The sequence below is a fragment of the Crassostrea angulata genome, chromosome 9, assembly GCF_025612915.1.
Source record: "Crassostrea angulata isolate pt1a10 chromosome 9, ASM2561291v2, whole genome shotgun sequence".
Classification (NCBI taxonomy): Eukaryota; Metazoa; Mollusca; class Bivalvia; order Ostreida; family Ostreidae; genus Magallana; species Magallana angulata.
The window spans coordinates 9,880,795-9,904,999 of record NC_069119.1 but is presented as its reverse complement, the minus strand read 5'-3'; the positions used below and the strand labels follow the sequence as shown (position 1 = coordinate 9,904,999).

Below are 24,205 nucleotides of genomic sequence, written 5' to 3'. Positions count from 1 at the left end.
ATAATATTTGATACATAATATGATATTGTATCATATGATACAATATAATTTGATATAACATTGTATAATATCAAATGATTACAATATTATGTGATAAAGGTAAATATTATATAATACAATATTATACATACATATTGTATCATATGATACAATAATATTTCATATAAACCAATATCATATTATACAATATCGTATGATACCATAATATATAATATTACAATATCATATAACACAGTTCAGCTTGATATAATTATAAATTACAGAAACCAATATCATATTATACAATATCATATGAAACAATATAATATTGTATCATAATATACAATACTATACAAAACAATATCATGATACACTATCAAATAATAAAATATCAAAAAAATTGATTCAATATCATATCATATCATATAACTTTTTACAATATAACGTATGATATTATATTGTATCATATTAAACAAAAGTGTTTCATATCATACAATACTTTATCATAGGAACCGTGTTATATCATTTAACAACAACCTCATCTTTCTATCAAGCAGGTTTAAGTGAGGTAGGAGATTTCTTTAGCATCCTTGATAATGGAGATCAGGCTCTGCATCTGAAGCAACCTCTGCGTTTCATTTATAATATAGTTAAATCAACTATGCAAGCTATCATCTATAAATCATGTGACCTGTTCAAAAAAATCTAAACCTCATCCAGCATCCAAAACCTATGGCTCAGATTCAGCATTCAAGCCTGTCAGGTGCATCAGTATACATAAGACGCATCTCCATGCAAGTTTGGTAAAGTTCAGACCAGTAATAAGTAAGATATCATCATCAGAGGGCACTAGCAATTAAAACTTAACCTGCTCCAGCATCCACAACCTATGGCTCAGATTCAGCATCCATGCCTGTCAGGTGCATCTGTATATAAGACACACCATCCATTCAAGTTTGGTGAAGTTAGGACCAGTAATAAGTAAGATATCATCATCAGAGGGCACTAGCAATTAAAACTTAACCTGCTCCAGCATCCACAACCTATGGCTCAGATTCAGCATCCATGCCTGTCAGGTGCATCTGTATATAAGACACACCATCCATTCAAGTTTGGCGAAGTTAGGACCTGTAAAAACTAATATATATTTTTTATCATCCTTGATAAATGAGATCAAGCTCTGCATCTGAAGCTTCCTCTTTGATTCATTCATATTACAGTTGAGTCAACTATGCAAGTTTGAAATAGTACTATCATCTATTAAACATGTGACCTGTTCCAAAAAACTTAACCATATCCAGCATCTGAAACCTATGGCTCAGACTCAGCATTCAAGCCTGTCAGGTGCATCAGTATCATAAGACGCACCATCCATGGAAGTCTGGTGAAGTTAGGACAAGCAATAACTAAGATATAATCATCAGAGGGCACCTGTTTCAAAAACTTTAACCAGCTCTAAAAACCTTAACCTCCTCCAGCATCCGAAACCTATGGCTCAGATTCAGCATTCAAGCCTGTCTGGTGCATCAGTATCATAAGATGCACCATCCATAGAAGTCTGGTGAAGTTAGGACCAGTAGTAACTAAGATATCATCATCAGAGGGCACCAGCAACAAAAACTTTAACCTGCTCCAAAAACCTTAACCTCCTCCAGCATCCGAAACCTATAGCTCAGATTCAGCATTCAAGCCTGTCTGGTGCATCAGTATCATAAGACACACCATCCATGCAAGTTTGGTGAAGTACGGACCTGCAGTAACTTAGATATTGCTATCAAAGGGCACCTGCAACAAAAAACTTAACCTGGTCCAACAACCTTAACCTCCTCCAGCATCTGAAATTTAGGACTCAGATTCAGCATCCAAGTCTTTCAAGTCCATAAGTAGGTCCAGATGCATCATCCATGCAAGTTTGGTGAAGATAGGACAAGTAATAGCTTAGATACAGGACATGCAACAAAAACTTTAACCAGGTCCGGACGCCGACGCCGAGGGTATAGCATAAGCTCCCCCTGACTTCGTCTCGGTGAGCTAAAAACGGTAGGCGTGTCTTATAACATAACCAAATAACAGTATTGGCTGCGCCGTGTATATACATAGTAATACGTAGCATCATGCTACATGAAAAAATAGTGGTTTTAAAATGTTGTTTTTAAAGTGTAGAAACTGGAAATAATATAAATATAAGTAATAAGGAATCATTCTTTGAATATTATGAAGAGAAAATTTGGGTCGGAGCTTGGTCAAATCTATCATAAAGCTCTTCGGGCTTTACTGGATTTGACTATGCCCAAACCGAAATTGTCACCTCATAACACTCAAAGAATGATTCCTTATTCCTTAAATAATTACATACATTACAAACCATGCACTCACCTATGTAATAGACAGCAAACTCTGTCATTACGTCCAACAGATCGTTACTGAGCTGGTCGTTGTACAGTGTGAAGTCTGTGACATTGTAATAGGTGGTCAGGTTGTTTAAATGAGGTCTGAAATCAAAGAGACATCATTGGAGCATGGCACAATAGTTATACTGTAAAAGTGGCTATTTATACTGGTGGTTAAGTATGCATTCTCTATAGTCAAACAATATGCGTGGGTATTAAATAAGCGGATACTGTATAAAGAATAAGTGGTTGAGACATATCCATTATACTGTACACAGGGTTATTATCGCCCCGTGTAATTTTTGCCCCGTGTTATTTTCGTCCTTCTACACTTGCAAACAGTTTCCTCCCATCTTGAATTCACCTAGACACATTAAATTTGTTTAAAGAAAAATAGTTGAAGACATCTGAATTTGCCCAATCTTGAATTCGTCCGATAACAATGACGGAGAAAGGGGCAAAAATAAAACGGGGGCGAATATTTCCCTGTATACAGTACTTGAGATATCTATACTTACTTCAGTAGTTCAGGCTCTTTAATTATTCCATTAACAGTGAGTCCAGCAGATGATAAATATGTAGAATTTAAGCTCAGGAGAAAATATTCGAATTTCTTGGACTCGACAAATGTGTCGATCATGCTGCCGAACACGATAATCATACAAGGCAAGGAGGCGCCATGGCACATTGCACATATGGACCCAAGTATCATCATAATAATGTCGATGCAATCTGAGTATTTGAACTAAAAATAAAAAAAATATTTTTATTTTTATAAATTTGGTATAAAAAATGGGTTTTTTGCACCCTGATAAAAACAGTGGCACACGCCTTTATCACCCCCCCCTCCCCTAACATCACCCTTTATTTCAACCTTTATCACACCCTTAAATACACCTTTCTGGAACATCTCCAATATCGGCCCTCATGCTGCTATTGGAGTCTCAGGTTGTTATGGGATGTGATACAGATTTTGCCATGCATTATTCTCTATGTATTTGTCATGTTGGGCATCAAAACCTGCATCTCCCTTTTTTCAACTACGTATATGTTTGAGCAATTTATGCTATTGTTATTTGAAATGCTTTTATCACTCTTATTGTCTGCAAGAGAATTCAAACACCAGTTCAATGTAAGATTTACCTCTCTTTAACACAGCTATAAAATGTACAAGCAATTGTTCCTAGAGAGAAATGTTTATTAAAGTTAAAAGTAATCATATTAAACTAAATGAAAAGAAAGTTTAATTCAAAATTTCTTGCCTTAACCATTTTTTCTATGAATTCCAACATTTAATTTCCCTCAGTTAGAGGAGCTTTCTGTACTCGCAACTTCTAAAGTTCTGACAATTTTTCTATGAATACCATTAACATTTAATTTTCTTTACTTAAAAGAGCATTCTATATACTCACAATTTCTAAATTTCCGACCATCTTCTGCGGCTCTTCTTTCTTTTTGTCTTTCTCTCCTTCATTTACTCCGTCTTTATCCGCGCTGATATCCACGTTATCCACATCCACCGTGGATGCTGTTGCCGGGCAGCCATTACTGGCCATCATTTCCTCCCCTTCCGAATCTTTATGAAGGTAACAAAGATATATTAACCCCTTTCGCGGTAACTGTACTACTGCTTTATTGCAGGGCAAAATGACATAATTTGGTGAAATATGACATAACATCAATTGTTTCATTTATGTCATTTAATTATCTACCTTCTAAAATTTTGGCAAAGTCTATCAATTTGCCCTGCAAAAGAGCAGTACCGCAGGGTTATATTAGAAAATATTTATATTTGCAAATATGTTTCCTTATTCATGTCTAAATTAACCTACTGAAGAGCAAAACTTTTTATTTTTCTGTAAAAATTTTTTTAAAGTCACATCAAAATATCAGGTAGTAAATTTGATAAACATTTTCATTGTACTCTGCAAACTGCACAATCTAAATCTGAAAAAAAATGTCAGATATTTAATCCTCTCACGTGGATAATATTTCAAAGGCACACATATGCTTGACAAAAACAGCCACTTTCAAGGCTGAGCCTGACATAGATGAAAATTTACAAAACAAATTTACGGTATATAAAATTTTGTATTATTTTAAAGTACATATCCTATTAACAATTGGATGGGTAGACAGGGAGAAAGCAATGATATAAAAACTTTTATATATAGTTTCTCCTTGGGAATTTGTATTAGTTAAAACAAAGAAGATGACATGAGTTTTTGGAAGGACAAATTTTACTATTACTGCCTCCATCAACACAATAAATACACGAACATGTTTCATGAAACTTGAGAACAAGCTAGATGTCGAATGGTCACAGATAAAAATCTATAATTCATTAATTGTGTGTACTACATTCAAAATTAAAATGGGGTTAAAAATACAGGTTTTTATCATAATTTTTATTTTGGTGTATGACTTACACATCTTTTCGAAGATATACTCGTGATTGCTTTTGAAACACTATAAAATAGTGAATTTTTTATCAATTTAATATTGTTGGGGGATGTGTGCTTAAAGAAACATTAATTAAATGCATCTGTAATTAGCTAGAACACCAAAAACTTATTAATTCCTATGATACAACTTGGAAAAGCCAATAATGATTCAGAATTTATTTCACTTTTGTGCAAATAAATACAAGAAATTAATATCAAAAAGTCACGTAATCCCGTCTGACAGGAAAATAAACATTCCCATATAAGTCGCTAAATTTTTCTTCTGCTGCTCAATGTGTCTGCGCACTAACACAGGTATTCAAGAGTTTAATAATCAGGACAGTGCCCTGGTATTTTTCTCCCTCAGTGCTTGAGTATTGCAACACATATACACCGGTATATCTGTTCTTAAATGTATAGGATCCGCTAAATCACAAGACTCCACAATGTTATTTATATTTTTCTTCTTTTATATATATATATCAGGATTATCAGAGCAATTTTAGAAAGCACCTGCTAGTTTTTTTGTCCTAGTGTAAATCAATGAAGAGATAAACATTGGATAGCAGAGGGAGCCTAGGGGCTGTTATAAAAATGTGAAATTTATGGATTTTTGGAACTGATGCTGATACATGTACTGTAACAGCTAGTAGCATTCATGGAGAAGAACACAAAATAAATTAAGATTCTGATTGAATTTAAAAAATAAGCATGCAGAGTGAAACTGACAAGGAGCAATTCTACCCAAAATATTAAATACATTTCTAAGAAGAATTTTTAAGTCTCCATAATATTACACTGGTACTTGTAATTGTACATTAAAATCTTTGATCCTCAGCCAATATGTTTGATAACTCTATATTAGCTGGATCTTTTTTATTCGTACCATAAATCTGCCTTTTATATTGACAAATTTAGTTCTATAGTGTTAGAATCACGATCAGTTATTCAACGAAATGCTTGGCTTAGTGGATCTACTGCATATTAATGTAGATAAAAGGGTTCAAGCCACTGATGCACCAGTACAACTCTTTTTTTTTTATCTCAACTTGTATACTTATTTCGAATTATCTCCATCGTGGGCAAATTTGCAATTATAACTTTGTAAAATGCATGGACACAATATAAAATTTGATTTTTATTTCATTTCATTAATAAAGTTGAAAGGACACATAACATTACCATGATGATAAAATACTCTTAGGCTGAGGATCCTTAAGAGCACCTTAAGAGCTTTACATAATACTAGTCATTCAGAATACCGGTATGTCTTTTACCCCATGCAGGGCAACATTGAACTTAATATATTCATTCTTGATATCCAATCCTCTGCTTACCTACACAATTTGGTTCACAGGTATGATCGACCCTTGAACCCTCCCCCCCCCCTCTAAAAAAAAAAATCCCCTCCTTTCTGTAGGCTACTCTCAGTCAATACTCTACTTCCCTACTTCTATAAATATACCATGCAATAAAACGTAATGCTAACCTCTCACAGAGTTCTTCATACTCCCAATGTCCTCAGTACTATCCACTTGAGGCTCGATTTACGGGTCTACACTATCAGTATTTGACCCTCTACCATGTCTCTACTTTGACTTGATACCATTAACACATAGCCTTCCCTCTCGCCATGTGTGTATTGATTTCTCACTGACATACCTAAGTCACCAAGATGCTTGTATGTACAAATAAGGTAGGGATCCAGAGGCAGTTTTGGGGAGAAAAAAAAATAAATTTATGAGGCTTTGTGTACTAGATTCAAGGTATTATTGTCAGTTCTGAGGTACTTTTATTTTAAAGAAGTCAGTGAAGTTTTATAAATTCTGATCTCACAACTTCTAAAGGTCTCTAAAGTAATTCCCCCATGGCTTTAAATATCGTTTTCAAGAAAATACGAAATCGGTAACTTTTATGCATGGAACAGAAAACAGGGAGCAACGCAGACAGAGATATTCAGGAAGACAGAAAAATAAAAAGAGAAATTTTTTATTGAGCACATTTTAAAAAATTTTAAGTACATATCACATAATTTAAAGTTGTCACAGAATTGGCATGCAGAAAACCCTATGTAAGTAGAAGTGATACATCAATTAGTTTTAGTTTTATTCATTACTTTTCCTGGAAATAATTAACATTTTTTCTACCATGCCTTCTTCTAGCATTAATATTGATTAGTAGGCGGGGTTTTTTGCCCATGCCTTCTTTTTTTGATATGGATTAGTATGTTGTTATTTTTTTTAATTAATTAAGTTATTCTTGAATTAATGTTTTAATTGTTCTAACTTACCTTTTCCCAACCCCTTTCTGTTCATTTCCATGCCGCTCATTGCTGTTCAAAAGCCATGCAAAGAAAGTATGAACATTACCAGGCATGCAAAACACAGACTTCTAAAAACATAAAGAGTCTATTCATAGGCAGCTATAACAGTTAATAATTGTAACAAAAACATTACACTATAAATACATAAGAACATTCACTTGAAATTATAATAATTAAAAATAGATTTTACATTAATAATATTTACTGAAAAACTCATAACTGAAAAAATCGGGATCAAATGGGGGAAAACAAAATTTAAAAAAATTTAAGAAAAAATTATGATGACCTAATAATTATAAAATAAATATACTGGTAATTGTTAACTTTGAATTTGTATTTCAATTCTATTGCTGCATGAACTTTTTATCAAACCAAAATAATCAAAGTTATCAACTTCTAAAATGTTCAAATAAGATTTATAACATATAAAACACAAACATATTCTAATTTTGAAAATATCAGTGCATTTCAAAAAGCTGCAATTTTGTAATCAAACAAGCTTTGAATCTCCATTTCAATTAATGACCTTCAATGGCCGGGCTCTTGATTTTTTTAAATTAAGTCATATTTCTGAAGTTGACCTAAAGTGACCTGAAGTACGGTAAGTGACCTAAAGTAAAGTCTATGGTATAAGTGTACTGCATTTTACTGTAATTCATCTAAATTAAACAGATATTTGTACTGATACATAAAATAGCGAGATCATCCTGTCGTTATAATATTCATAAGTAATACTTAAAGCCAAAAGAAAAAAAAATTATGACAATGCAATAGTATGTAAACTTATTTGATGCAAAAGAAGACAAAACAAATATACACACACAAAGATCCGTTTCTACAAACCCAAGGACAGATTAGTCAACATAGATATCGCTAAAATTGATGGCCAAAGCATTTCAGTCCAAAAAATCTTAAAAGTCCTTTATAAGCATATTTCCTGCAAGCACTTAGTAAACAGTTGCATCACCTTTGCAGGTTAACCGTGAGCCATTTAGCACCCCCCCCCCCTCCCCTGGGGAAAAATAAAAAAATTATGTGAAGCTTTCAACTTATTCAGGTATCAAGCTGAACAAAGTTCAAACTCTTTACAATTTAACAGACATCATATACAAATATATGTACTGCAGTTTCATCATTTTTATCAAAAACAAATGTTCATGGATTGGACTGTTTTGTCAGTATACAAAAATCAAAAGTTTATTTAAGTAAAGATAGGTGGTAACAGATTCTATTGAAAACCATTAATTTACCTTGTTTACATATACTTGAAAACTGTCAATTTTACAATTTACAAAAAAGATGTACTAAGAAATGTTTATGAAACCACAGTTGCAGTTCCTGAAAACTACTCTCTTATAAAACCAAATTTTCTGAAAACTTAATATATACACCACCAATTAGATCCTCTACCCACTAAACACTTAAAAATAGGCAAATTCGGTACCCATGCACCAATAATTGTTTACAATTCATCGAATGGATTTTTCATGCCAATGTAATTCAAGCCAATACATCATATATATTGCACATGAACAATGTTTGATAATAAAACAACTCTGTCGAAATATATCGATTATCGAATCATTTGCTTCAGACCATAGAAGAAATTGATCATCTATCTACAGACAATTTACATAAATTAAGATAATTCGTGCTGCATATTTTCTACACAATGAAATATAAACGCTCTTTGACTTCACATCTATATCCTAAATTGTTTACAGTACAGAGCAACATCTGTGATATTTCAAACTAAAACCTTCAACATTAGACTACGAGCCTCATAAGTTTCTCTTTACCTACATGTATACAATACTCACGTGCAGATATCCTAAGGTTTATACATAAGCATCCAAAATTTCGTTAGTATGTTGTTATAGAATGATAAGGATCCTTAAAATCCAGCTTGTTCTTACTACATGTAACTGAACTGTTCCAACTTTTAGACAAGAACGGCAAGATTTGTAATCAATGAATATTCATAAAAAAACTTTGTCATCAATAACGAGAATTTCATCAGATATTTCATTCCCCACTCTATCATGTAGGTCACCATTCAATGGAAAATCCACCACCAATGGTAAACATTATAGGGATCAGAAATAGGTACAGGTGTGTTATAGTCACACAACTGTGACGCTGAAATCTTACCTGGATTGAAATCAGTTTAAAAACTGACTACTGACATTGGGATGGGAGGGGGGTACCATATATATGTCTCAAGAGTTTTAAGTGTGTTAAAGTCACAGAAATGTGACGCTGAAATCTTACCTTTAAAAACTGACTACTGACATTGGGAGGGGGGGGGGGGTTACCATATATTTGTCTCAAGAGTTTTAAAAAAAATTCTTGGTGAATCTAATCTGTGAAATATTTGTGATGTAGATTGTGACAGTGAACTTTAATCTAACCTTTTCATATGAGACCTGGGTGCATGTTCAAAGAATTTTTACATGCAACTCATTAAAATCACTAAAATATATATTGGGAGGGTTAGGTTGGGAGATAAGAGGTATATGATGCAAATTTAAAGATATTGCAAGAATAATTTTATTAGATACACGGTAATAAACTATTTCTTGCATATGTTTCACAAGTTTTTTCAATTTCAAATGGAATTCAAATTCCGTTAAAAATCTATCTTTTAGGTTCCATAATACTCCATATTTGTTGAAATATAATAGTCAAAGCTAAGGAAATTCAATACAAGGGTATAATAGTCAAAGCTAAGGAAATTCAATACACGTGTTTTTGTTGGTACAAAAAAGACAGTCGCACCAAAAAAAGGTAGAATTAACAACGGCGGTGTAAATCTAATGCGCCGTAATCATAGTCTTTCCATGGGGGGTGAGAAATTCCATACATTAAGTAACACAATAGGAGAGCTGAGGCCCATCATAAAAGACTTTGTAATTACTGTTAATTTATTCAGGTTACTGTACTGGAAAATAACCTGTTCAGCCAAGCATAAACAAAGAGGTCAGACCAATCCCTAGTCATATTTATCAATGAGTTTAAGCTAAATTTAGACAGGTAACCGAATTCCCTTTTTTTCTGTCTCTCTCTTTTTTTTGTCACATGGTTTTTGTTCCGACACTGATTTGTAAGTAGTTATTTTTAGGTAAGATGCAAGAAATCCATAAACTTGTCATTTCAACCCATCCCATTACTGGCTTCAATTTTTTTCTGCCTACTAAGGACAATGATTTTTTTTTAGGGTATGTTACAAAGCCTGATAGTTATTCAATTATATAAATGTCTTAATATTTTCAATTCCCAAGACTTTAGCAAAACAGTTTTAGCCCTGAACTTTGAACAGCCATTAATGTTTTTTCTTATATTTCGTAAAAACTGTTTTGAATTATAATCAAAATTATAGTCCAATAAAATTGCTTGATCACACATTGTGTGCACCTTGTTCATCTTAAGTCAGAATCAATAGACAACTGTTGCTTGCATCATTAATATTTATATAAAAGAACAAATTATTTTGGGTTGTACAATATGGTTATAGTTTTTCGCTTTTCTTCATAGCTGACCAATCTGACAGGTAAAATTAACATCATACAAATAGTCTAGAACAATAAGGTGCTTGTGTAATTATAAGAAAATATTCAATATATCAAATTAAAGTAAATGTCATTTTCATTATATAACATCTTGATCATTCATTTTATACCATTACGTTTGTATATATACATACACTAATTAAATATACTACATATGTATTTAACATCTTGATCATTCATTTTATACCATTAAGTTTGTATATATACATACACGAAATATACTGTAGTTACCTAACAGTGATTACTACTTGTACATTTACTCGAGAGGAAAACAATTAAGCTGATATTTATACGAAATCCGGGACTAAATCTCAGAATTAACGAGCTTCGCTAACTGACGACCTTACCTGACCCATCCTTTGAGGTTTGGGTGTAGCCCAGTAGTTGAGGCTGGGTAGACATCTCGGAGACAAAACTCGCCTCAACGTCTCAAAGTATCTCACCTGAAACGATCAAGACAAATTAAGACATTTCAAGAAGCCCGAATGCCTCGCCTCAGTATCACTTCAGTTCAGTTTACTGAAACTTTCACTGTGCACACTGTCATGAATTAAAAACACATTAACAGCCAAACATTTCAAAACTTATTTTCATATTTTATAAAAAAGAGATCAATACATGTATCTCATATTCAAACTAATTAATATTTATAGGGCTAGGAAAAAAAGATTAATATCTCAAATTGAAATCATATGCAGCATATAAGATTTCAGTGCTGAAGTTTCAGAGACTTTTGAAACAATATTAAGTTAATTATTTTTAAGTTAATTATATTCATTTGATGATTGATCAACATTCTGAAACTGAATGAAATGGAATGAAACATTTAGGTTCTTTTTTGCGTAAATTAATACATAAATCAAATTTTGCAGAGGATTAAATAATTACTCTGATCACTCTAATTAAGGAATTGCATGTATTGTATCCATACCAATTTTTTTAGAGACATACATTACTGGAATTATTGTCATTAAATGAACAAATTTAAATATCTATACTGTCAGTACTACAATGTATTAGTTTATAAATACAGGTGAAATAAAATTACGTAATCAATGTTTACTCAAGGCTAGCTTATATCATTCTCGTATGGGACAAAAATGTCCGAAATGTTGGATAATCCAGCACCAAGAGATTAACTAACCTGCTGACCTGATGCTTAGCTCTGCTAATCTCCTGGAACATAAAACAACTTATAACACGTAACGCCCACCGCAGAGAAAAATCAATAGAGAGGTCACCGTACTCAATATTGACCTGAAATCGGGTTATTTAATTTCCTTATATGTATATATGTTAAACCCTTTACAGCCCTTCAATGGATATTTCAAGGGGGTGAAATTCTAGAAGATCTAAATCATAAAACAGGAAACCCTGATGATAAATGTTCCTGAAACTCTTGTCAATAATTATATATCATATATACTTAATTTTTGCTGATTAAGTACATGCAGATTCCAGTTAAATCGTATGCAATCTAACATTTCACAAGTACAACATTAAGAATTTTAAAATATTATATAATAATTTATATATACAAATCATCAACTGCTTTATTTTGTATCTTTTGTAATGTATTAAAATTTCACAAATGATCTAATTATACATGATTGTATATTAATTTAGACATTAACAATAATACAAGTATATATCAAAAAACAAAATTTGCTAAAATGGGGAAAATATGTAGCATTTTTAATTTGCGTCAGTCAATTTTTGTGATTTTAAAATTTTTGTAACAAAAAATAAATTAAGGACGTTCAGCCCCTGTATTTCTAATATTTAATCTTAAAGTTACTTATCATTTTACAGCATTACTTTTTATGTTTTTTTTTAAACACTTTGTATCAATTAATTTATGCTAGAATTGGAAAATGCCATATAGTGCTACCTTTGATTAAATGTGATTTGGTGATTAACATGATTAGTGCTCTGCAAGAACACACTACACATACATGTAGTTAACAAGGATTTGATATTTTCAAAAAAACATTGTAATCTGAAAATTTTTAGGGAAGGACTACGGTAAAACCACTTATTTTTAGCTGTGAAGAAATCATTGCTGATTCATTGTATAATAAATGAGTCATAAAATTTAACCCCCCCCCCCCTTCAACTTCCCGACCCTAACATGCCTCAAAATGATGCAAGGATATTATAAAAAATCTGACATGCATAAATTTATTCTTCATATAGTTCAGGCCCCGCCGTCACCAACTTTCCTCAAGTCATTACTCAGCCTCAAGTCTGAGTTTTTACCTCAAATTCATGCACTTTTCTTTTAAGGATTTGAGTTGAGGACTGAGCTGAGGGATTTAAAAATCTTGGTGACGGTGGGGCCTGAATCATTACATGTATAAATAAACATGATTACTTACAATTTTTTTTATAAATATTCTTATGTGAAGTTCTCCATTTAATTAAATCCTGATTTTCTATCAACATTGACATATTGATATCACCCTATTTTCATTCTTAAAGTCAAAACAATTAAAACATAATTATCAAATGTTACATAAATATGGTATAAATGTGCTCGCTTCATATGCTATCTGAAGATATTTCATGCCGAGAACAAAATGTCAGCTTGCATTAATTTATCTGACTTACATGAATGATGGTTTACTTAGTATATAAACATATATAGCCAAGTCTATGATGCCAAGAATGTAGTGAAAAGTAAACATATAAAACAGTTTACATTTTTAGTTTTATTGCCCATATATTTACAACATAATAAGAAAGTTCAAAATATAGGTCACCTGTTTTTGGCGATTCAACAGTTACTTCCCTTTGGCTGTCTCAATATCAAGATTTTGTTCTTTGATTTAATTATTAATTGATTAAGCTATCATGCAACTCAGATTAATCAAACATTATTACATGTCCTTCACATCAATTCGTACGTGGTGACATAGTAACTGAATAACGTTGCCGGCCTAGAGTACAGTATATCTACATGCATGTCTACCTGTATGTATCTGACATCGGGTGGGAACCCATTTGAAGGGTGATTATGAAGTAAACGAAATGTAGCTAAAACTAAAGTTAGCAGCTTAGACTTCGACATCAACATGAAACACTCTTGTCATACACCATGTACTTACTTATAACATGTTGTTAAATGATTTCATATCAACACTTATCAACAATTGAGTACGCCTGTCATGAATGAAATAACGCAAAACATACGATTACTGGGGTTATATACTAAACGACAGAGTTTACTAAACCCACACAAGAGAGCAATAATATTTTCATTCAAACTTCAATGAATTTACAGCGATTTACCTTGCAATCGGTCGTTGGAGTGTTAATGTATGCACATCAATTCACAGTTTGCAGTTGATCATGCCGCCTAGCTTGCGCAATATCCGGAAACACGATAAAATTAAAATTGTTACAGTAACTCGTCTTTTTCCGGATGTATTCTTTTTTTTGGGGGGGGGGGGGGTCAAAACTATATCTTAATCATCTTAATGAATGTTTCATTAAATGTTTAAAAAATTCAGGAAATCATCCTAAAGGTGGATGTATGGCGAAGAGGGCATGGAAGGCCTCATTTCGGTTGGTATATTAAAAATCTCCAATATTTCCTAGATTTATGTACGATGCATTTATAACCAAATATTTCCGCGCACACCAAAGGCTAAGTGAAAGTTTTCGCGTTGAACAGTGAAACTGAGACGTAATATATATATATATATACATTGTCTGTGTTATGCTATTTCTTGAGAGAGCTAATATGATATTTACATATATTTTCATTATTTCTAATCAAATTTATATCTCAACATTTTCACACTATCAACAATTCAATTGTCATCTTCGCTAGCCAAGGGTTTTTGGTCCACTTTGCTCTCCATAAACGTTTATGGGAAACGGAGTGGACCGAGAACCCTTGGCATAGATGGTATAGAATACTCTCTCTCTTCCTCTATCATACCCCTCCCCCCTTCCGAAACAAAAAATACAAAAAACAATTAAAGAAAACAAAAATTATCTTCTGCACCAACCCTGATTACAGCGTACATTCATAAGTTCTAAGTTTTGGTAATTGTCATGTTGTAAATTTTGAATTGACCTAATGGCAGTAAATACAAAATTTACATGCAGTAAATACAAAATTTACATGAATTTAAATTTTGTATTTACTATCACCCGATGAATTCAACATTTCCATCATAATTAAGAAATAACCATGCATAGAACATGAACCAGGACATTAAAATCAATTTAGACATCTAAGGAATATATCAGTTAACGTTGATAAGAATATACATGTAACTTTTGTTCCCTCAACAACAAATAAAATATAAGTTGATAATAATGATTTTTGAACTGCTAAGCCATTGAGGGAATAATGGAATGACAACCCATTAGATAATAATACAAAACGTATAGTTAAATATCCAGGATTTTTTTATAGCTGTACTAGATTTTCAACTGCAGAACACGCACGTGTAAAAGGGTACATGCGCGCGCCAGACACGAATGGAAACCCCCGTATGACTAAGCGCGTTCAACTAATGTTGCATAACAAAAACATTTGCATATGCATGAATTCTGAAAATTTGTACCCAAAACATATATATACCCATATATAAAACGCCATGCAATGTCAGAGGCAGTTTAATTAATTGTAGCGGCATTATAACGTTTGCATGATCGATTAGTATATAAACAATCACCTGGAGTAAAGTAGAAAAGTCTTTCAGTGTAAGATGCAGGTAAGTACTAGAAGTGGGAACGTCATTCATTCATTCATTCATTCATTCGTTCATTCATTCATTCGTTCGTTCGTTCGTTCGTTCGTTCGTTCGTTCGTTTGTTCGTTCGTTCGTTCATTCATTCATTGCACACACCCTCATATATAGAAGGTATATATGTCAAAAGGAATGTACAAAATGTGGGTACCAACCCGGGTCCCTCTTATTAATTATATTTTAAAATGAGTATGCAAAAGTTATTAATAATTAACGGCAACTTATGGTCACTTCTTAATTTTCTCTTTTTTCCTTAATTTCTTTTGGCACCAAAAAAAAATTAGTTTTTAAAACCAAACACTTAAATTGCTAAAAGCCATTTTATATCGAGTGATATTAATCAAAGAATGGACGTATCATACTATTGTAATTCACATGCATCTCCAATATCATTTTTTGCATGATATGCATGTATAATTTTTCAACTGTACACATTATTCCATCTGTCTATACATGTATTAATTGCAAATTTGCTTTGCTCGATCGATAGTATTTTCCATCATTATACTTTCATTTTATCAATAATAATATTTTTAAAAAATGATAATCAGCTCTGTGTGATTTTCTTTAAAGACACATGCATACATGTATTCATGACTCAGTCTTTTTACTTCTTTTAAAAAGTTACATTTTACACAAGAATTTTACAAGTCATTTTACAAAAGAATAAGAATTTTCTTTTCAACAATTATGAATTTCGTTGGTAATAATTAGTTTTGCGTGCTGTGCAACAGAGAGAGAGAGAGAGAGAGAGAGAGAGAGAGTCATGTACTCTCGATATGTATATGGGATATCTGTTACATAAACATAACCATCATGGGAGGTTGTATATCGCTAAATACGAACCACGTAATATACGTATATGAATGATATCGGCGAAATTGGTACAGGTTGAGCGCCCCCCCCCCCCCCCCCCCCGAAGAAAAGGAAGAATTTGTCATAATTTAATCTTAAAACGATTAGTTACAATACATGATAATGGTATTGTATTCAGGGGGTACTTAATGAGTTTGTGACGTACGCGATACGGATTTATATTTATAACCGGCCTTTAAAGCCCCACAAGAAATCAATATAAGAACAGGAAAAGAACTTGACAGTGTACACATGGTGTACTCCGGGTCGAAAACCAGTACACCGCAACACGGCAAGCACTGGGGTAGAAAACCAGTACTCTGTGTGTGCTGAAGTGTTGCGAAGGCCAGTCTTATACAATCTGTGTCCACCTGCAGGTTCCGTGCCTGTGTTTCATTAATTAAGATCGTTGATTGCACACTGAGTAATGAATTAGAATAATTATAATTTGAGGGATATTTGACTGCATTACTTCACTATGCCCGAGGTAGGTACATGTATAGTATGTATGTGTACATTCGTAATCGTTGAGCATTATGAAAGATGAGGATGCTCTATATATGAATATTTACACGTAGATGGGTTAGAGGTATTAATCAATTGTATGCGTCTGTATTATATCACTATTCTGTAAAATAGATATATGGCTGTTGCCTATTTTAATCATAGGATTTAAATTTCGATCGTCAACAGTGCTTGACATTATTTTTATTTTTTTATTTCGATCCAGCTGATATATTGCGCAACCTGTGCCGTGTTTTCAAACAAACATAGATCAATAAAAATTAAAACAAAAACTGATAGATCTAATGATATATCGATTTATTTAAAAGTAATATCCAGGCACGTAGCATCGTTTTTGAAAGTGGGGGGGGGGGGGGGGGGCAGACTCATCCAAAAAATCTTGACAAGCAAAAAAAGAAAAAAAAAGAAAAAAACTAGAGCAAAGCTCGTTGCAAAGCAACGAGTGGGTCTTCCGTTAATGTCGAAAGTAAAGCTGGAAGTTCCTGTAAGAAGCAGAGCTTTTAAACGAATAACAAGAGTAACTAAAATAAAAAGATGAAAAAAATCGAATTATTCCTGGTACGACTTAACAAAATCCGAATGTTTTTTAGTACGACTTAGCAAAAACATTTCTGATTTCAAGAACGACTTAACAAAAAAAATCCGAATGTGTCCAAGTACGACTTTTTTTCTTATTTTTCGAACGAGTTAATATTACTTTGAACATTACGCTATTTTTTAAACCAAGGACGCGGAATCAAAATTTCCGGAAAAATCAATTTTTAAACCCGATATCTCTGTAATGCATCGTCCGATTTTAAAACGGCTTTCAGTGTTAGATTCAGCTTAATAAGCTCTACAAAACACATATACATTTTTGATTAAATCAGAAAATTCATTTTTTCAAAAAATTTGTTTTACTTCCGGTTTCGACCGGAAGTGATAGATTTTCATTTCCAGCCTTATTACAGAGGTAAATCGATCAAATCATAACCATTCAAAATTTCAAGCCTCTATCTTAAAGCGTTTTTTGAGAAAAAGTCCGGGACAAAATGACTTTTTGAAATTTTTAAAAATGACGTCACGTCAAAACGGAGGTGACGTTCTCTTTAAAACTTTTACATTTTTGAGGGACGCCAACTTGCAAAAATCTCTGAAAATTTCATCAAAATCGGTTAAAAATCTTTTGAGTTATGAGGCAAAAAAGGAGTCAGAAGAAAAGAAAAAAGAATAATAACTAGAGCAAAGCTCGTTGCAAAGCAACGAGTGGGTCTTCCGTTAATGTCGGAAGTAAAGCTGGAAGTTCCTGTAAAAAGCAGAGCTCTTAAACCAATAACAAGAGTAACTAAAATAAAAAAGATGAAAAATCGAATTATTCCTGGTACGACTTAACAAAATCCGAATGATTTTTAAGAAACGACTTAACAAAAACCTTTCTGATTTCAAGAGCGACTTAACAAAAAAAAATCCGAATGTGTCCAAGTACGACTTAACAATTATTTTTGGTACGAGTTAATATTACTTTGAACATTACGCTATTTTTTAAACCAAGGACGCAGAATCAAAATTTCCGGAAAAATCAATTTTTAAACCCCGATATCTCTGTAATGCATCGTCCGATTTTAAAACGGCTTTCAGTGTTAGATTCAGCTTAATAAGCTCTACAAAAATCATGTACATTTTTGATTAAATCAGAAAATTCATTTTTTCGAAAAATTTGTTTTACTTCCGGTTTCGACCGGAAGTGACAGATTTTCATTTCGAGCCTTATTACAGAGGTAAATCGACCAAATCATAACCATTGAAAATTTCAAGCCTCTATCTCAAAACGTTTTTGAGAAAAGTCCGGGACAAAATGACTTTTTGAAAATTTTAAAAATGACGTCACGTCAAAACGGAGGTGACGTTCTCTTTAAAAACTTTAACATTTTTGAGGGACGCCAACTTGCAAAAATCTCTGAAAATTTCATTAAAATCGGTTTAAAACCTTTTGAGTTATGAAGCAAAAAAGGAGTCAGAAGAAAAGAAAAAGAATAATAATAATAATAATAAAAAGAAACAATAGAATAACAAGAGGGTCTTCCGTTGGAAACGGAAGACCCTAATAATAACTAGACACGATCTCGTTGCGAGCAACGAGGAGGTCTTCCGTCCGATTTTTAGAAGGTGAAATGACGTCATCGACTTTAATTTTCGACATCAAAACATGATATGGAAAAAGGGGGTGAAGTACTAATGCTTTTCTGTAATGCTTTTTATAAGTTCTCTAACGTTGCTTTTTTTAAATACCTGCATTTCTTCCAATTGAAATAGAAAAGCTGAAATTATTTTACCTCTGGCCCTTAATATCCCTAGTTAGGTAACGCATGAGAAAATCATTATATTGTTGGGATATATAAACGTATTATACATAAAGTCTGTCCCAAGATATTTTTGCCACACATTTTCTCAAATTATTCAACATTTGTAAATATCTCTTGATTCAGACGAGGTTCATTCGATAGTATGAAAAAATCCCAAGACTTCCCTTTTGTAACGCCCCCTTCTAGCTTGTCAGGTTTCAATACACGGCTGAAAAAAGAAAGTCTACGGGGATTTTTGCATTGCATCAGCCATTATAAAGCCCGGATGACAACGTTGAAAAATTGTGCTAGATATTCCGTGAGACTTTCGAATTGAGAAGAGATGTAAACATTTCCCATCATTAATCTCCGTAGGAAATCTGTTTTCGATCCTGTGAATGTTTACGAAGGAAAAATAGTAATTTCTTAATGAAGTTTGACCCCCTAAAACGTTAGTACCTAATTACGTAACACATGATAAAATCAATAGATTTCTTGGATACATAACAGTTGAGATCGACACAAAATTTAAAATTTTGATTAATTCATGTGATTTTGAATGATCACAGTTGTGAATGGAATTGTAGATCATTTTGGAGAATAAGCGGGTATTGAACATAATTAATGCACATGATCAAGCATACTAGTATGACAAATAAAGTGTCTTACACATGTAAATCTTAATGTTAAAGCTGCTTGATCCAATGTTCAATAAAATAATTGTACGATTTTAAACGATGGTTATGCTAAGTACTTGTATGTGTGCCATAATATACGTTTGCAGTAGTTTTCCCGGTCAATTAAGCCATATTTCAATGAAAAAATTATGTAAATGTTAAAACTCGTTGAATCCGGATGTTGGGTATTACGGCATGCTGCCCAATCTGGCGGCATTATTCAGCCCCCTGACATTTTCCCATCATTTTTGTTTAAAAAAATTGTGCAATCCGGATCTTGTCTATTCTGTAAAACCGGCGAAATGAAAAAACATTATGCTTATAATTAGTGAGAGTTATCTCCCGTAGTCCGTCTACTTATCAATCGGTCGGCCTTCTGCGAGATATTTTAAATGCTCAATTATCGACCAATTTTTTTGTCGTTGCTATTGATTTAAATAACTGTAAATATAGATCAAAACTAGCAAATCAGTTCAGTTAATACCGTATAGTCTTGTTATGAATTGCAAAAATTAGATAATTAGATTATAGTTCACCCCATTTTTTAAGGCCGTGATTCAGGATACTGTGAGAGTAAGACTGCCGATATTGTTTGTTATTCCCGTTGTATGGCTACACGTACTGAGTTTGCATATCATTCTGTCAAAATGCTCAAATTTTAAAAATAAAATTCTCATTATATTAATATTTATCCATTGTTTCCCTGCATCATAACAGTTCTCGCCATCAGGTGTTTCAGCCACCTGTTGACTTGTTAATGTTTTGTTTAACATTTTACGGTTAAGCATGCATTTTTCAGGTAGATCGGATGCTTGAAAAATTATCAATAACGATGATTTGATTCAAAAAGTATTTCAATCGTATGTATTCCGTTATGGATTTATTGTTTCAAAAAAAAAATTTAAAATGAAAATTGGTACCGTATAAATAAGATCGATGAAATCTAATATATTTCAGAACAATTTAAAATTTTACAAGAATACACGGTCAGGACCTACTGCATTAAATACTTAAATTAATTTGCAACAATGTCCTCTAAACCGGATGTTGCCTAATCCGGCCATTTTTTTCAGAACCACCCTCCGCCGGATTAGACAATTTTTGGTGTATCCACAAAATATTCGACATAAAAGGGTTTTGCGTTATTTCGCCTCGTGATTAAACTGGCCCCTTACGTCGAAGCTAGTATGATTGTATTACGACTTTGACATCTGTCTTTTTTTAGATAATCTATTATAACATATGAAATATCCAGCATGACTTTTTAAACAAAAATAAAGCAGTGTACATTTGTTCATTAATAGTTTTTATGTTTACGTTGTTTATAATCATTGCAAAACATGCAGGATGAATAAACCCAATCATTCGAAGGATGAAACCCAACGGTTTTCTTTTTTAAACATTCCGATGATGTATTTTGGGGGGTTTTTTTGTAATGCCCAAAATTTATTTTTATTTACTTTGAATATTTCTAACGTTGAAGGAAGAGCAATTCCGTGAAAATACATCTGTAACTTTTTAAGATCATTCATTTGGTTTGCAAGAAAAATTATTTGATAATGTAATAGCCGACAAATCGGAAGATGCAGCTTAAAGAAATTTCTCAACTTATTATACCTCGAAACGTTATTTCAAATCAGGCACCAAACAATAAAGAGAAATCGAAATAATCGACGGATATAAATGTTAAAGTATTCTTATGATAAAAATTTGTATTTTTGGCAAACATAAATTAATAATTTTTTATCTCCTACAAGATATAATCGCACCTATTTTTTGTATCCATCTTCTTTAAACTCTTTTTAGCCAAACCTGTCAAAATTCGTGGTCGTTTCACCCTCTTGTTGTAAACCCCGCTGAAATGTTCACCATCGATTCGCTGTTGAACGAAAGACTCGACTAGAAAAACTTGCTGCATGGGCCGTCTAACATTACTAGTTTTAATGATGAATTCAGAAACTTATAGATTTCAAAAAGTGTCATTTTTTGTTTAGTTACATGAACATTGCCATTCATGCAAATACAACTTGTACAAAATAAGTTATATGTTATTCAACCGGTGTTTGAAATTTAAGACCGTTCTTGAAATATTTGGGAGAGAAATTTTAGGGGTCATCCTTTCATCTTTTTATCGGAGCCGTGTAACAAAATTTGAGCCATTTCCGAATAAATGTGTGCACAAAAATCGTTAATAAAAGAAAGCAGGTAACGGGAGTTTTTAACAGGGGAGCAGGGAGTGCTTTAAAATTCATATTTACTTGTATTAATTTACCTTGTAAAATTATCAATCATAGGCATTAGTTAAGTGCTATTGCCTGATTGGCGAATTTGATTTGCCTATTGACTCCATGACATCTACAATTTGTGCTTCAATATACAAATTTTAAAGCCAATTCTATTTTTAACCATGTGTTCTCTACTCGATTTTCAACTGTCCGAATACAATCAAAATATTTACAATGAATGCACATGTACATAAACTTTTTAAAACTCACATATTCTTTCAGAATCAAAAATAAAATTTGATTAATAAATTAATAAAATCAGCAATTAGTATGCTTTTTAATGAATCTGACAACCATTGAGAAGAGGTTATACCAATATTGTGACCCTTATTATTTTACGGCCTGAATGTAAATAATACTTCAACTTCTTTAAAAATGGTTAGTTTTATCGTGCCCGCACCTACCGAACGCTTTTTAAATATATTTCAACTTTTACTTACTACATCCTGCTGAACTCTCTCTCTCTCTCTCTCTCTCATAACTCATAAAAAATTCTAATACTTTGTTAGACAAATGAAGAATCACATTATCATAGATTACAGATACGTATGTGAATATCGCCTATATTTTGTTGAAATTGGTAGTGTAATGCATTTAATTCTCAGCAGCAAAATGTCACAAATAAACACAGATGAATTTATTTACATTTCAAATCGTACGACTGTAAAACGTATTATATTCATTGATGGCAGTTTTTTCCTTTATTTTACGAACTATGATTTAAATCAATGGTTTGATGCATCGTTGACCGATATCATTGGAAATGAAAATAACAACGAATCAATGAGCATTGAAATGTGTGATAACGTATAAACACGAGAAGCATGTGTCCTACAGCGAATCGGCTGTCCACTAGCGCGGCTTCTCCTCGGCCCGTGTTATGAAAATGTACACTGACTCAACGTGGTGGGTTTGAAATGTTTGCAGTTTGATAACTAAATTTTATTTTCCAACAATAAAACTATTTCATGACATAGACAAGATCACAAAGAACGCCCTTTTTTCAATGACAGTCATACAATCCATTTTTTTTTTAATTAAGAGAGCAAAACAGCAATACATCGTAGATAATGGTATAATCTTTTTCCATTTACTCTGTAATATCGTTTAAATCTGAATTCTTTTTGTTTGCAGCAAAATAAATAAACCCGTGTGTGCATTTCAGCAAGGCGCATATCTTGTGTATTGGATAACGGTCGGTAGACCGCTCGCTAGTCCAGCCGCGACCCATTTCCTCGGCCGCCGGCAAGGATCTGATACGTATAATTGTTTACAGACATGAGGCTCGGAATACAGCTAGCTAGATTTTAAATGCGACTCAAATACATTGCATAGAAGTAATTCTTTTACTCATAATGTGTTTCCTTAGAAAAGAATTAAACTGTTTCAACACTTTCCGAATGCAAGCTAGTACACTGTCTGTGGTAGTAGGTAAAGGTATAATCTTTTTTATTTCCTATTAAAATCACTAAAATCGGAAGTTTAGTGTTTGCAGCTACATATAAAAACCCATGTGTGCATTACAGCAAGACGCAAATCTTGTGTATTTGATAACGGCAGACCCGCTCGCTATAGCTAGTCCAGTCGTGACCTATTTCCTCGGCTGCGGACAAGGGTGGATACGCAACTGTTCACATACACAGCTCGGAATACAGCTAGATTTTAAATGCGACTTAAATGCATTGCATAGAAACAGTTCTTTTATCCATAATGTGTTTCACTAGAAAATAACTAAAATGTTTCCGTATGTAAACTGGTACCCTTTATGTCAGTTATGCGCACAAATACCCCGTTTATTTGCCAAATAAAACACAAATACATGGTAACAAGTCTGGCTTTTTTCACTCATATTACGCAATACCCGAACAAAATATTATTGTTACGACATTAATAAGATCATAATGAACAACTTTTGCAGCGACAGCCATATCGAAATCTTAACCAATTTTGAGTTATAAAGTGAAAACTTTGAATTGTTCTAGGCCCTTAATTTGAGGGGCCAGCCCCTTTTTTGAGGTGTCAAACAAAAGATCTTGTAAATATATTTTTTTTTTCTTCTATATGTCTTAAC

At 32.8% G+C, this 24,205-nt stretch overlaps 2 protein-coding genes across 5 annotated transcripts in view; one reads left to right on the top strand and one right to left on the bottom strand.

The window, feature by feature from the left end:
* The window catches only part of LOC128162564 (ATP-dependent translocase ABCB1-like), a 38,140-nt gene extending 25,987 nt beyond the window's left edge, over positions 1–12,153 (bottom strand). Inside the window, exons 1-6 of the mRNA XM_052825799.1 lie at positions 11,850–12,153; positions 11,053–11,148; positions 7,104–7,145; positions 3,782–3,945; positions 2,888–3,114; positions 2,356–2,471 (exon numbers count right to left, since the gene is read on the bottom strand). Coding sequence (XP_052681759.1) covers positions 2,356–2,471; positions 2,888–3,114; positions 3,782–3,945; positions 7,104–7,145; positions 11,053–11,107 — 604 coding nt within the window. The 5' untranslated portion in view covers positions 11,108–11,148; positions 11,850–12,153. The remainder of the gene's footprint in view (positions 1–2,355; positions 2,472–2,887; positions 3,115–3,781; positions 3,946–7,103; positions 7,146–11,052; positions 11,149–11,849) is intronic.
* Positions 12,154–15,311: 3,158 nt separating this feature from the next.
* Positions 15,312–24,205, top strand: part of LOC128164287 (ATP-dependent translocase ABCB1-like) — a 36,254-nt gene continuing 27,360 nt past the window's right edge. Inside the window, exon 1 of one of the 4 annotated variants that reach the window (XM_052828063.1) lies at positions 15,312–15,435. In XM_052828063.1, the coding sequence (XP_052684023.1) occupies positions 15,430–15,435 (6 nt within the window). In that variant the 5' untranslated portion in view covers positions 15,312–15,429. Of the gene's footprint in view, positions 15,436–16,576; positions 16,814–24,205 lie in introns of those variants that run through there. The other 3 variants (XM_052828065.1, XM_052828062.1, XM_052828064.1) reach the window with 3 other exon arrangements.